The following is a 12,270-nucleotide window of genomic DNA, read 5'->3' on the forward strand; positions in this document are numbered from 1 at the left end:
AGCTCTGCCCTCCAGATCAGACTCTAAGAAACAAAACATGATTCAGTGCACGCGACTCCATCGTTGACAAAACCCTTTGTTAGCTGGGAAATGCAACCCCCCCTTCCTCTCCAGCTAATCTGCCTATCATTTGCATAATTATTTACTCAAAAGCAGGAAAATTATTGAGAAAAACCGTTTGTCCAGGACTCCCGGCCTGAAGGCAGGAGCTGGTTTATGCTTCCTCGCAGAGCCAGCAGGGGGGTGCACCAGGCAAGGTTTGTGAGCCGCGCCTTCCCCTACGCCCCCTCCCCTTTCCTCGCCCAACTTCCCTATGGCCAACGCTTCAACTAAAAGTGGCCATTGACCTTTCAAGCTTTTGAATAGTGATGCAATAGAATAGTATTTCAAAGAAAAATGGTTATCGAAATTTTGGATCCGGTTTTCCCATGAGTGTTAATGGTTTTTAAAAAGTAGGTCACATTTACAGTATGTCACATTTCGGAGGCGGACGTGCAGGGAAGGAGATGAGTTTCAACTGAGGCCAGGTGGCCTTCAACTAGGTGGGAGGAGGTGAGGGTCCCTGGGCAGGGAAGAAGAGCTGGGATCTTTCCGCATTTCCGGGCCCCGGGTGCAAGCTCTGCGGGAAATCGCAGAGTCGAGCGCTCTCGGCCTGCGGACACCGAGACGGGCCGGCCAGGACCACCAGGGCGCGCAGGTCTGGGCGCCCCCTCCGCGATCGGCGCAGGTGAGCCGGAGGGCCGCCGGGTGGCCGGAAGGAGACTACGGAGCGGCGAGGAGGAGGAAGGGACGGAGGAGCCGGGCTGGGCCGGTGCGGGAGACAGCGAGCAAGACCGCCACGGGGAGGAGACAGAGCGGCCGGCGCCGTTTAACAAGGCGCCGCGCTACGCCCGCTGGCAGCCTTCTAGGACCGGACCCGAGAGGACCGCCATCAGCCCGCTCCCTCCGGGTCCCGGGCGTGGGCGCGGGGGTGCTGAAGAGGGAGCTCTCCCACTCCATTAATGTGTCTTAGAGCGGGAGGGGCCCTTTCCGAGGATCTCTAGTCTCTCCAGCCACCACCACCCCGAAAATGTGCGGCCTGGAAAGTCGCCTAGAGAAGGCGCGGAGGGGATGGAAAAGACAACCAGCCGCGGCGGGCCGAGGGGCGAGAACGTCTGCTAACCGCTCGACTCCGGCGCACAGCTTGCATGGGTGGGCGCAAGCTCCAGCCGCCGAAACCGGGACGGTGATGGCCTGGTTCTTCTCCTGCGCGTCTCCGAGAACTCCGGGGCGTGGGGTCAGAGGAGGGCGGATTCCCAGGCATCCACCCCGCCCTGGCCGGCACCCGAACGCTCTGAGCCCGTCTCTCCTGAAGCCTGCGCATTAGCACCGGAGTCTCTTTAAAGCAGTAGCGGGGGCCGCGGTCACGTGAGGTGGATTCCTGGAAAGTTCCTGGAAAGCGGCCTCCGCAGCCGCGGGGCGGGGCGCGCGGGGAGCGCGGACTAGGGAGAGAGGCGGGGAGCGAGGGAGGCGCGTAGGTCTGGGAAGTCGCGCGCACACAGCGCTCCGGGGACAGACATTTAACTCTTGTCTAGTCTCGCCGCCGCCGCGGCTCGCGGGCCTTGGGCTTCCCTTGAAGCATGAGCCTTCTCGCCCGCCGCCACTGGCACTGCGCGGGCCGCGGACAGTGCGCGCCGGGGCCCCGGACGCACAGCCTCAGGATCCCCGTCGCCTACAGCTGGGGCGCCGGAGGAGCTCGGGCAGGGGCCCGCGGCAGGTATCGGGCCGGGGAGCTCAAGGGCTCCGCCCCTAGGAGGGCTGGGGAGGGCACTGGGGCGCGGCCGAGAGAGCGGGACAGCCTTGGCTTCCGCAGTTTCGAGCCTCTGGGCTAGAGAGCCCGAGCTGCAGCTCTGCCCCGAGGCTGGGAGCTACTGCCTGCTTTCTCCAGTTCTTTCCCGGCGTCTGGAAGTCTCCAGAGTTTTTGTTTTTGTTTTTCCTCCCCTAAACTGCCATCCAGATTAATAATCCTCCTAATAAGCTGATCTCCCGCTCCTCCCCACCCGCCTACCTCCCGCCCTCTTTCCTCCCTCCCTCTCTCCTTCTCATCTCCTTGGTTGCAGCCGGAGGGAACCCAGCAGCTGCCCCGGGTCGGGGGTGTCCGAGCCCAGAGGGGGTGTCAGAGCCCGGCGAATCGAGGCGATGGTCCCCGGGGCTCACGTTTGCCCTCTGTGCAGAGAACTCCGGCCGCCCCCGCCGCTGAGCACAGGGCTCGTCACATCCCCAGGCATCTCATTCCCAAATTAAAAGTCAACAGGGGAAACTCGGGCAGACACCCCTCCTCCCGGGCCCCTCCCGGCTCCCCCGCCCCATGCCTGCTGGGGAGGTTGCCTGGTGCGGAGGCGGCAGCGGCGGCCGAGGCCGAGGTAAGGGCTCAGCGTGGGTTGTCTAGCACGTCCCGCAGCTCTCTCTGCCGCCTGCTCGGCCCCCGGCTCGGGTCAGGGCTCGGAGCCCCCGCGCGGGCTGTGCGCTCGGGCAGATTCCTCGACAGCGCTCGCGGCGGCAACAGCAGCCTCAGCCGCCCGGCCTCGGGAGCGGCAGCCACGGCGCCCCCAACCCCTGCCCCAAGCGAGCTCCGGGAAGCGGGGGGAGGGGAGGGAGGCAGCCTCTCCTGCTGTGTTGCGGCAGCTCCCGCACCTCCGCGTCCCGGGCTGCAGGCTCTGCCCGGGAAGCCCCGCGGCGCTGTAGGGCCGGGAACTAGGTTTGTGCGGGGTGCTTCCTCCTGGGGCTCCCCGGGCTGTGCGGAGTGTGAGATAGGAATGCCAAGTGGGGACCTCTCCTGTTCTTTCCTTTTTACGTTTTTCTACTTGTCCTTGACTGAGGCCTGTTTACCACCGTACCCGCAGGTGACTCTTTGCTCTTCTCATCTCCTTGTCTGCGATTTCAGCGAGCAGCCCTGGGCGGGAAATAAGCCGGTTCGCCACCCTCATCCTGTCCCCCGCCCCAACTCTTGCGTCTTGGATCCCTGCTCTCTCTTTATCCTTCTTTCTCTAGAACGGACCAGGGCAGTAACTGGATGCTCGGGGTTAAATGGTTCAGGAGCGCAGACGCGGAGGATTCCCGGGATTTTCCACGTCTCTGTCCCTCCACCCACGCCCTGGCCGCAGGGGTCCAGTTCCGACTGACCCAACCCTCCACTTTCTCTTTGCAGGCAAACTGTGCGTGACCGCGCCTGCGGGGGATTTTGCTATCCGTGCACCGGGACCCGGGGAGGAAGAACCAGCGGCTCCCCATTACCTCCCCCTCCATTTCCATTTCGCGGACCCCTCAGGGACTCGTTTTGGGGTTTCCACTGACTTCTAAGAAGGACGCGTGCCCCTCTCTGACCCCAGCTCGGGCGGCCACCTGTCTTTGCCGCGGTGACCCTTCTCCCATGACCCTGCGGTGCCTCGAGCCCTCCGGGAATGGCGCGGAAGGGACGCAGAGCCATTGGGGGACCTCGGGGTCGGCGGAGGAGCCGTCCCCGGAGGCGGCGCGTCTGGCGAAGGCCCTGCGGGAACTTAGTCACACAGGTAGGGAGCGGACCGGCCGCAATGCGTGCGAGAAGGGGGCGCCTCCCCAAAGACAAGGATGCGGTTGTGCTAGCGAGGCTGGGAAGCAATCGCTACCCTCCCCGCCCCAGATCAGGGAACCGCGGGGAGAATGCTCCTACGGACCTGGATCCTTGGAATGCGAAAGAAAAGTGGTTCTCGGGGGACTCAGAGGCCTAGGGGAGGTTAGAGCGCTAGAAGGGCTCTTTGGAAATAGACTCTTAGGGCGCTGGAATTTTTGCTATTTTCCGCGGCCGTTTGGGGGTCGGCACTCGGGCTCGGACCTTAGCCGGAGAAAGTGCCCGGCTCCTTTCCTGTCCGCGGGGTGAGAGGGCGGCGAGTGGGCGCTGCGCTGCCCGCAGCTTCAGCTGCATCTGGCTCCCGGGCCGGGCAGCCGCTGCAGCCTGGAATCTTGGCGGCCAAGTTCGGGGACCGACTGATTGCCGCTCAGGACTGCCGCAAAGCCGGGAGGAGGGCGGGCTGCGAAGCCCCAGCCGAGCTTGGCCTCGCTTGTTTCAAGTGCAGTCTTGCGCTTTGCGCGGCTCGCTGTCGTCTCTCGGCATCTGAAAGAAGAAAAGATGGAAAAAAAGATTCTGGCAAACCTGCAGCCTTTCAAAATCAGGATCCTCAAAGCTTACGTTTGGGGCAAAGTTGAAGTTTTGGTAGCAGTAGGGAGAAGGAAAAGTTCCTTCACTTGCGGTTCCGGTCTTTCCGTGCAGGCCACGGGCTTTCCCTCAGCGGGAGGAACCGGCAGATTGCAGGTACCCGAGCAAGTTTTTTTTTGGAGGCGGGGGAGTATTGTTCAAACTTTTAAACTGTAAGATGTTGCTAAGTCACTTTTGAAAACGGGATGGGAGATGGAACTGGCAGGTAGACTCGAGAATGCTGGGGAGACCGACGGTTGTGATTGGATTTGAATTAGGGCAAAGTCCAAAAGAGTTTATGGAAGACTGTAAACTGGAAGTACTAACTATCAATTGGGCTTTCTCTCATTTCTCAATGGCTGATAAGGTAGTTGTAATCAAAGCAGCGAACAGAAGCTATTGTATCATACTAGAACTGCCCTCTTAAAACAAGTAAATAGCGGTGCTTTACGGCACTTCGAAAAGAGATATGGACGCAGCCGCTAACAGATTTGGGGAGGGTGGGAGTGGACACCAACCATTCAGAAAGTTGCTTCTTTTTATCTTGTTGGTATTAACTGGAGTTGGGTTTTCCACTTTTTTAAGGGCATGGCTTTTATTTCTAACTTCTGACTTAATTTACATTAAATCTTTGATTTCACTTGACTAGTGGAGAAGCATCATGCCCGGTCAGCCAATGTGTCATACTGCAAACATTCTTTTGTTTCGTTAGGAGAAAGTCTTAAGAGAGTTTAAAGAACAGCTACAGAAAGTTACTTTTAAAAAAGAAAACTGGCTTGCAGTTTGTTCAGAAAATAAAATGGACCTATGTTTTCATCAGATTTCTATAGAAAGTGTTTATGGTAGCCTCTGGTAAACTTTCACACACTTCTTTTTAGAGCTAGAAAAATTGTTGCCAAGTATTTACCCTATTTTAAAAATTCTCTATAATAACTATTTTACTCTCTTTTCTTTTTCTTTTGAACAAAAACCCCAGGTTGGTACTGGGGAAGTATGACTGTTAATGAAGCCAAAGAGAAATTAAAAGAGGCACCAGAAGGAACTTTCTTGATTAGAGATAGTTCGCATTCAGATTACCTACTAACAATATCTGTTAAAACATCAGCTGGACCAACTAATCTTCGCATCGAATACCAAGATGGGAAATTTAGATTGGACTCTATCATATGTGTCAAGTCCAAGCTTAAACAATTTGACAGTGTGGTTCATCTGATCGACTACTATGTTCAGATGTGCAAGGATAAGCGGACAGGCCCAGAAGCCCCCCGGAACGGCACTGTTCACCTTTATCTGACCAAACCGCTCTACACATCAGCACCACCTCTGCAGCATCTCTGTAGACTCACCATTAACAAATGTACCGGTACCATCTGGGGACTGCCTTTACCAACAAGACTAAAAGATTACTTGGAAGAATATAAATTCCAGGTATAAGTGTCTCTCTTTTTCTAAACATGCCTCCTATAGAGTATCTCCGAAAGCAGCTATGTAAAAAGAGAACCAAAACTTGAGTGACGGCTCTGGATAACTACGCAGAATTCTAAGAACAGCTGAAGTCAATCTAATTTAAATGTGTGGAGGGGTAGCTAGGTATTTAAAGTTCCCCCAGATATTTTCACCTGAGTGATGCTTCCCTTCCTAAGGCTGACCAAGACCAGTTTATCCTTTTAAGTTAAAAATAAAACGTCCCAAGTAAAGGCTGAAGGAACACTTTATCAGAACTCTGCCTTTCTGAGGTTCCTGTTAGGTGGAAGGTGCCAGCACCGGCAGTAGAGAAGGAGCTCCACTTAGGAGTGCTGAAGAAGTGGAAGGAACCAAACTGACACAGGCTTAACTTCAATTTTGTATGCCTGGTGATCAGAGTCTATTTTAGGACATTTGATACTTTGCATTCTGATGTACTTAGGAGATTTGTTAAACAGATATGCTTGTGAGTATTTATCCTTCATTTTATGCAATTAACCAAATCAACCAAAAAAAGTGACCATGAAATCCTGTATTTGTCTTTTTACTACATGTATGAACTCTCTCATGTGAATGAGTACTGTAGTAATCCATTTCAAGGGAGCCTTATTTCAGAAATATTTCAAACTGGTGCAAATGGAAAAGACTTCTTTTCCTTTAAGGCTAAAGACAAGAATGTCATGCTATACAGGTGCAACTCAATCCCTGTTAATAAAACCATGTAGATAGAGACATTTTACCCTTTGAAGTAGCTGTGTCCCACAACCTGTTGCCATTGATTTTTCAGAAATGGCTTTAGAAATTTCCAAGTGGTCTAACCATGGACATTAGCAATTGTCTCCCTTCTACCATGTAGAATACTCTGACTTAATTTTCTTCCAGATATAGGGGGATACCTGCCTGTTTTTCAAAGTGTTTATTTACTGCTGTTACTATTTGATTAGAATGTATTAAATAAAAAAACCTGACTTTCACAAGTTGCACTTAATTACTTTGAATCGGAGAGGACATACACTTTCATGGTAATAGAGGGTTGCCATAAAAACTTACGTCAAGTGAAATAACTAAGTATTCAGCCAGCGGTAGAACGTTACTTGCCCTTCTCTAAAGTTACAGGTCACACTTGCCCTTTGCATTTTGGAAAGCATGGTTTAGAAACTACAAGAATTGCCAAATGGCCTGGTCTTTTACAACTTGAAAAGGCATAATACTAACGCCGGTTGTGTTTCCGAAAAACCTGGTTTAGAAATTACAAAAATTTTTACAGGTTGAATAGGCACAATACAAAAGACAAAGTAAGAGTTTTATGGCCTTTTTTTTTTTTTTTTTTGCCACACGGTCTCACGACTGTTGCAAATGCACCATCTTTTCTGGAGTTCAGACATTATTCATTTTGCTGCCTTTAAAACAAAATGTGCTGCATAGCTGCATACTATGGTGTGTCACTGGGAAGGTGAGCCTAGTATATGATGTGTGTGCCCCAAGTGAACAAGAAAATTCAGTTATAAATTATAGTAAAACCTGCTAATCGCATATCGTGAAAATATGAATATTTTCATGAAGCTCTTAAAAACCGGTTTTGTGCCTGGAAGGAAAACATAACTGTGCGTGTCCAAACAGCAGAGCCAAACACAAAAGATTGCTAGGTGTGCCTTAGGAAGAATTTATTTGTAACCTAAAATTTACAGAAGAGCTAGACTTTTAAGGTCTGGTCTCTGATGGGGAGGTAACCTTCTCATTAGGATTCTCAGAGTCTGTGCTTTATTTACCCTCTTTTTCCACCAAGAACCATTGTGTGGTGTGGGACGTTTGGCTTTTCTGGCAAAACTTCCACACGATCGGTGCCAAGGGGCTTTGTGGAATTTCTTTAAGGTCTTTTGCATTTCTGTCCTCGTTGTTTCAAACACTCTGCTACCTCTCAGTTATTGAGAGTTGGATGTATAGTGGGGTGTGAGTACCCGTGGCATTGTGGAAAGTTCTTCTTAATGGCTATCAAGTGACTGATTACAAGAAAACCAGAGGACAGCAAAAACATCTCTGGATTGTGCTGTGGAACTATTGTTGCCTTATGTTTCGATCTTCCCTATTCCAAGTAAGTTCGATAAGCATCAGGAAACAGTTCCCCCCCCCCCGTTTTTTTGGTTTTGTTTTGTTGTTTTTGTGTTGTTGTTTTTACAGTTAGTAACATCATTGATTTATTGAGTTTATTGTGTCCCAGATGCTCGCTCAGCACGTTCCATGCATTATCTCATTTAATCGTCACACTGAGCACAGTACAGTGATTACGGGAGGTATACCTTCTAATTTGTGATTGAGGAGGCATTCCAGGAATATCCTAGTCCTTTTTATTCCTGGAGAGGAATTACGAAGAGCAATTTACTGCTATTTCTACATTGATCCAGATGAACAAGTTAGAGCAGGCTGTAAGAGGAACCCTCAGCCTTTTTACCGGTGCCTCAACGGGAAAAGTATAGGTATCTTAATTAGCGTTGTGCCCTGTGGGATTGGAGCTAGCTTGGCCTAGTAGTTTTTTCCTAGTGTCGGGGTGGGTCAGGAGGGGGTTAACTGTTTTACCTGCTGTCTGGTAAGTGATGCCAGTTACCAATTATCGGTCACCCCATTTTACAGACTGGCCAACAAAAGAGTTAAGATTGTACACTTGTCTAAATTATTCTCAACAGAATCAGAAAAAATATCAGTGTTCTCCTTTTATGAAGGGCAGTTTGGGGCATCAGTAAGGGTTTGTTACTGTCGTTATTGTTGAGGAATATAGTATACAGGGCTTACATCTCCACAGATTTAAAATATTTTGATCTGAGTTTCCATTCTGAGCAGAGTTGAGGCGGTGGAGTTTTTCATTCCATCTCAGTGGGCACTGGGGAATACTTTTTAGGGACTTGGAGGTTTTTTAGGGCTTTGGACAGTGGAGAAAAGGCGGTTCAGCTTATGAGCTGAGAGGTCTTTTCTGGCGTGTCAATAAGAAAGTCTTGACTTCATAGCAATTATGTAATCCAAATAGGTAACAGAATGGGACAGTTGTTTGGGAGTGTTTATTTTCTTGGGAAGGATTTTTCTCTGCTTTTAGAAAATTGTACTCTGGGAGGAGGGTAGGAGAGAGACACGTCATCAAATAATCCATGGGATGGAATGTCCCAGGACCAGGCCATGCCCTTCTCAGCTGAGGGTTTAGGCACAAGGAATGGGGGTGGAGTGGCAGTGGTGACATCTAACAGCTAGGCAGAGGCCCTCCTGTGTCCGAGGTTTCTAGCCTTTGGAGCAAAAAAGTGTTGTCATTCATTCTAGGCCTTTTGTTTACTAAGTGGCCTGCATTCTCCTCTCCCAGTTTTTTCACTTCCTAGAATAAAGCTTGAAATCACTCTTCAGATGACATAATTTAGTTCCATCATTTTACTGAGGAAGACACCCAGCCCCGGGGAGATCAGGAGAATCGCGTGCACATGTACACAGAGACACACACACCATCAACCCAGCAAGTCAAGGGCGGAGTCCATTTTGGAACACAGATATTTTAAACTCAGGTTTAGTATTTGTAAAAGCTGCACCCTCCTACCCTTTGTTTCAATCATCAGTACTTTTCTTTGGCGACCCTGTACGCCCTACAGTTCTTTGAACATTGGGTTTTCCTTCCTTTGGAATTTAGACAGTGGGCCTTGGGAATACTCTGCGGGCTAATTCCCGGTTCTTGGCTCCTTCCACCGAACTCTGGAAGAATCAGCTTCTGCTGGTTTCCATATTTTGATTCACATCAGAGTTTTGCATTAATTTTTAACTCCTCAACGTTTCTAATCTACTTGCTGTTTTAAAATCGAAACCCTGCCATCCATGCTGTTTTGTGATCTCATTTTTGCCTCTGCCAGATGTGACTCACGCCCAGCTGGTGACGCCTGTTGGCCCAGTCAATGCCTACCCTCCTGTCCTCACCAGGGGAGCCATTCTTTCTTTCGCCCACTCTTGGTCCTAATGGCTCAGTTCATTCCTACCTTACTTTCCCCCTTTGGTAGCATGAGGTTGCTCTGTTTGCTTGTCTGACCCAGCCCTGCTGGCCAGATCATACTCCAGTGAAAGGGGGTAGTTAATTACCTTCTCCCAGAGTTGGGTAACTGAGTGATTTAGGATCGGTAAGATTAAATCTGACTCTTTGTCTCATTCTTTGATTCCTTTCAGGTTTTGAAACAAGTAGCCAGCCCCAAATGCCACGCTTTTGTCATGTGCATTTTTTAACTCTTTTTATGTAAAGTATCAGAAGCTGCTTCTTCACTAAGTTGCCCTTCATTTGAATGGAATGGAAATACCCTCTGTTCCTTCCCTTCTGGATATCTATCTGTAAAAATGAATCTGTGATAGTTTTGTTTCACTCTCCTGTGTAGGCATGGTTTTCTTGTATTCTCATCTTCACATATTTTTGATGTTTCTAATTTTTTCCTCTATGTGGCTTGAGTTCAAGTTACTTTATTACTAAAGTGAAGTAACAGCTGTTGCCACAGAAGCTTCTTAAAAGCCCCAGAGTACCAAATGCCTAGATAGTAAGTCAGCTGAAATCATGGAGCAAAACCTGGATATTCCTTCGGGAGCTTTGTCAACGAGAGAGGCTGGATCACACGAGTGTTGTCACGGAGAATGGGGTTGCATCAATAAACATCTACTGAGCCATAAAACTGCTTTCATAGACAATTCTCACTCTGAACTGCATCCTTAACTTATAGGAACTCTGACTTGCCCTAGAGATCAGGAGCATATTTCGTGAAGTATTATTACTCATGTAGTGCTGCCTCTGTTAAAAACAGAGGGAAGGGGAAGGCAAGCCAGAGTCCTAGTGAGAGGGAAGGAAATATTGCCAGCTGCCTTCCTCTTCTGTCTAAGCGTAAATACCACCCAAGGAGCCCCTTTCCTATGGCAGAGAGAGTGAGCCTTCATCACAGACCTTCATAAAATTTATATCTCTCCAGTTTCCAACCACGTTAAGATAAAAACTTACATTTTGCTAAACGGTTTTCCCTTCGGTTAGTTTGGTGTGCTTTTTCCTGTTTAGATTTTGGTCCAGAGAGCTGCTGTGATCTTTAACATTCAGAAAAATATTTTCCCTGTTTATTTCTATCCAGGGGAGTTGTCTGATTTCCCATTTTAACATGCCCTCTGCCATCTTTTTAAAAGTTGAACTATAGTTGATGTACAATATTATGTTAGTTTTAGGTGTACGACATAGTGATTTGACATTTAAATACATTTTGAAGTGATCACCACAAGTCTAGTAAACATTTGTCCCCATACGAAATCATTACAGTATTATTGACCATGTTCCTTATGCCGCATTTTACATCCCCTTGACTTATTTTATAACTTGAAGTTTGTACTTCTTAATTCCCTTCACTTGTCCTGCCCATCCCCCTCCACCCGTTTGTTCTATCTATGGGTCTGTTTTCATTTTGTTTTGTTTTTAGATTCCACATATAAGTGAGATCATATGGTATTTTTCTCTGACTTATTTCACTCAGCATAATACCCCCAAGGTCCATCCATGTTGTCACAAAAGGCAAGATTTCATTCTTTTTTGTTTTAAAGGCTGAGTAGTATTCCATTGTGTGTGTGTGTATATATATATATCGCATCTTATTCATCTATGGCTGCACACTTTGGTTCTTTCCATATGTTTGCTATTGTAAGTATACTGCAATGAACATGGGGATGCACATATCTTTTCAGTTTAGTGTTTTTGTTTTCTTTGGGTAAATACCCAGGAGCGGAATTGCTGAATTGTATGGTAGTTCTAGTTTTAATTTTTTCAGGAATCTCCATACTGTTTTCCAAAGTGGCTGCACCAGTTTATATTCCCACCAGCAATGCATGATGGTTCTTTGCTCCACAGCTTCACTAACATTTGTTATTTGTTGTATTTTTTGATGATGGCCATTCTGACAGGTGTGAGGTGGTGTCTCATTGTGGTTTTGATTTGCATTTCCCTGATGATTAATGACATTGAACATCTTCTCATGTGCCTGTTGGCCAGCTGTATGTCTTCTTTGGAAAAATGTCTATTGAGGTCCTCTATCCATTTTCCCTTCTGGCATTTGATGAACTTGACCCTTCTTAGGTTTCTAGCATAGCTTTTTTTGGCCTCATTTCTATTACCAGGTTGTGGCCATTAATTCTATATTTGATCAGAAAGTATGTTTATATTTTGCACATTTGATTAGGGCATCTGCTCAGTTATCTGCAGTAATAAGGGGCAGAGAGCATAGGGATAATTGAAACTCATAGACACATGGCAGTTTCAGCTTCCTCCCTCTTCAATCTCCTTTGCTAGAACCACTGACAGAAAAATCATCTGCTCTCTCTTTTATTTTCCTTGTCCATCAGGCAATAAGGATGTTAAAAAAACAACAGAGTGACTAAAAAGATGGTAAAAATGAGAAAATTAAGAGGAATGGAGAATCAGTGGTGTGCTGAGGGCTCCTGAGAGCCAGTTGTTAAATGCTTAGGGATTTTGGGAGCTAAATTATTATAAGTGTGTCATTAGTAGATTGAAATCACCCATGGTGGGAGTATTTACACCACAGAAACTGGCAGGCACTACAAAT

At 48.3% G+C, this 12,270-nt stretch overlaps 1 protein-coding gene across 9 annotated transcripts; it reads left to right on the forward strand.

Moving 5' to 3' along the window:
• The first annotated feature begins 708 nt into the window (after positions 1 to 708).
• On the forward strand, positions 709 to 6,651 carry SOCS2 (suppressor of cytokine signaling 2). 9 transcript variants are annotated; one of them, XM_067697545.1, is made up of 4 exons: positions 709 to 727; positions 3,188 to 3,548; positions 4,286 to 4,327; positions 5,187 to 6,651. In XM_067697545.1, the coding sequence occupies exons 2-4, from the start codon at positions 3,410 to 3,412 to the stop codon at positions 5,642 to 5,644; spliced, it is 639 nt and encodes a 212-aa protein (XP_067553646.1). In that variant the 5' UTR covers positions 709 to 727; positions 3,188 to 3,409; the 3' UTR covers positions 5,645 to 6,651. The 9 variants fall into 9 exon arrangements, with proteins under 9 accessions (XP_067553646.1, XP_067553647.1, XP_067553645.1 ...); XM_067697546.1 differs by lacking the exon at positions 709 to 727 and adding an exon at positions 809 to 1,191; XM_067697544.1 differs by lacking the exon at positions 709 to 727 and adding an exon at positions 1,204 to 1,412.
• The last annotated feature ends 5,619 nt before the right edge of the window (positions 6,652 to 12,270 follow it).

This window comes from Pseudorca crassidens, chromosome 11 (genome assembly GCF_039906515.1).
Source record: "Pseudorca crassidens isolate mPseCra1 chromosome 11, mPseCra1.hap1, whole genome shotgun sequence".
Lineage (NCBI taxonomy): Eukaryota > Metazoa > Chordata > Mammalia > Artiodactyla > Delphinidae > Pseudorca > Pseudorca crassidens.

What these genes read in the sequence shown, in the direction of transcription:
- SOCS2 (XM_067697545.1), top strand. Translation starts at nt 3,410, where the DNA reads ATGACCCTGCGGTGCCTCGAGCCCTCCGGGAATGGCGCGGAAGGGACG. An exon ending in GCGGGAACTTAGTCACACAG is followed by an intron (nt 3,549 to 4,285) that starts GTAGGGAGCGGA and finishes CTTTCCGTGCAG; the next exon opens with GCCACGGGCTTTCCCTCAGC. An exon ending in GAGGAACCGGCAGATTGCAG is followed by an intron (nt 4,328 to 5,186) that starts GTACCCGAGCAA and finishes CAAAAACCCCAG; the next exon opens with GTTGGTACTGGGGAAGTATG.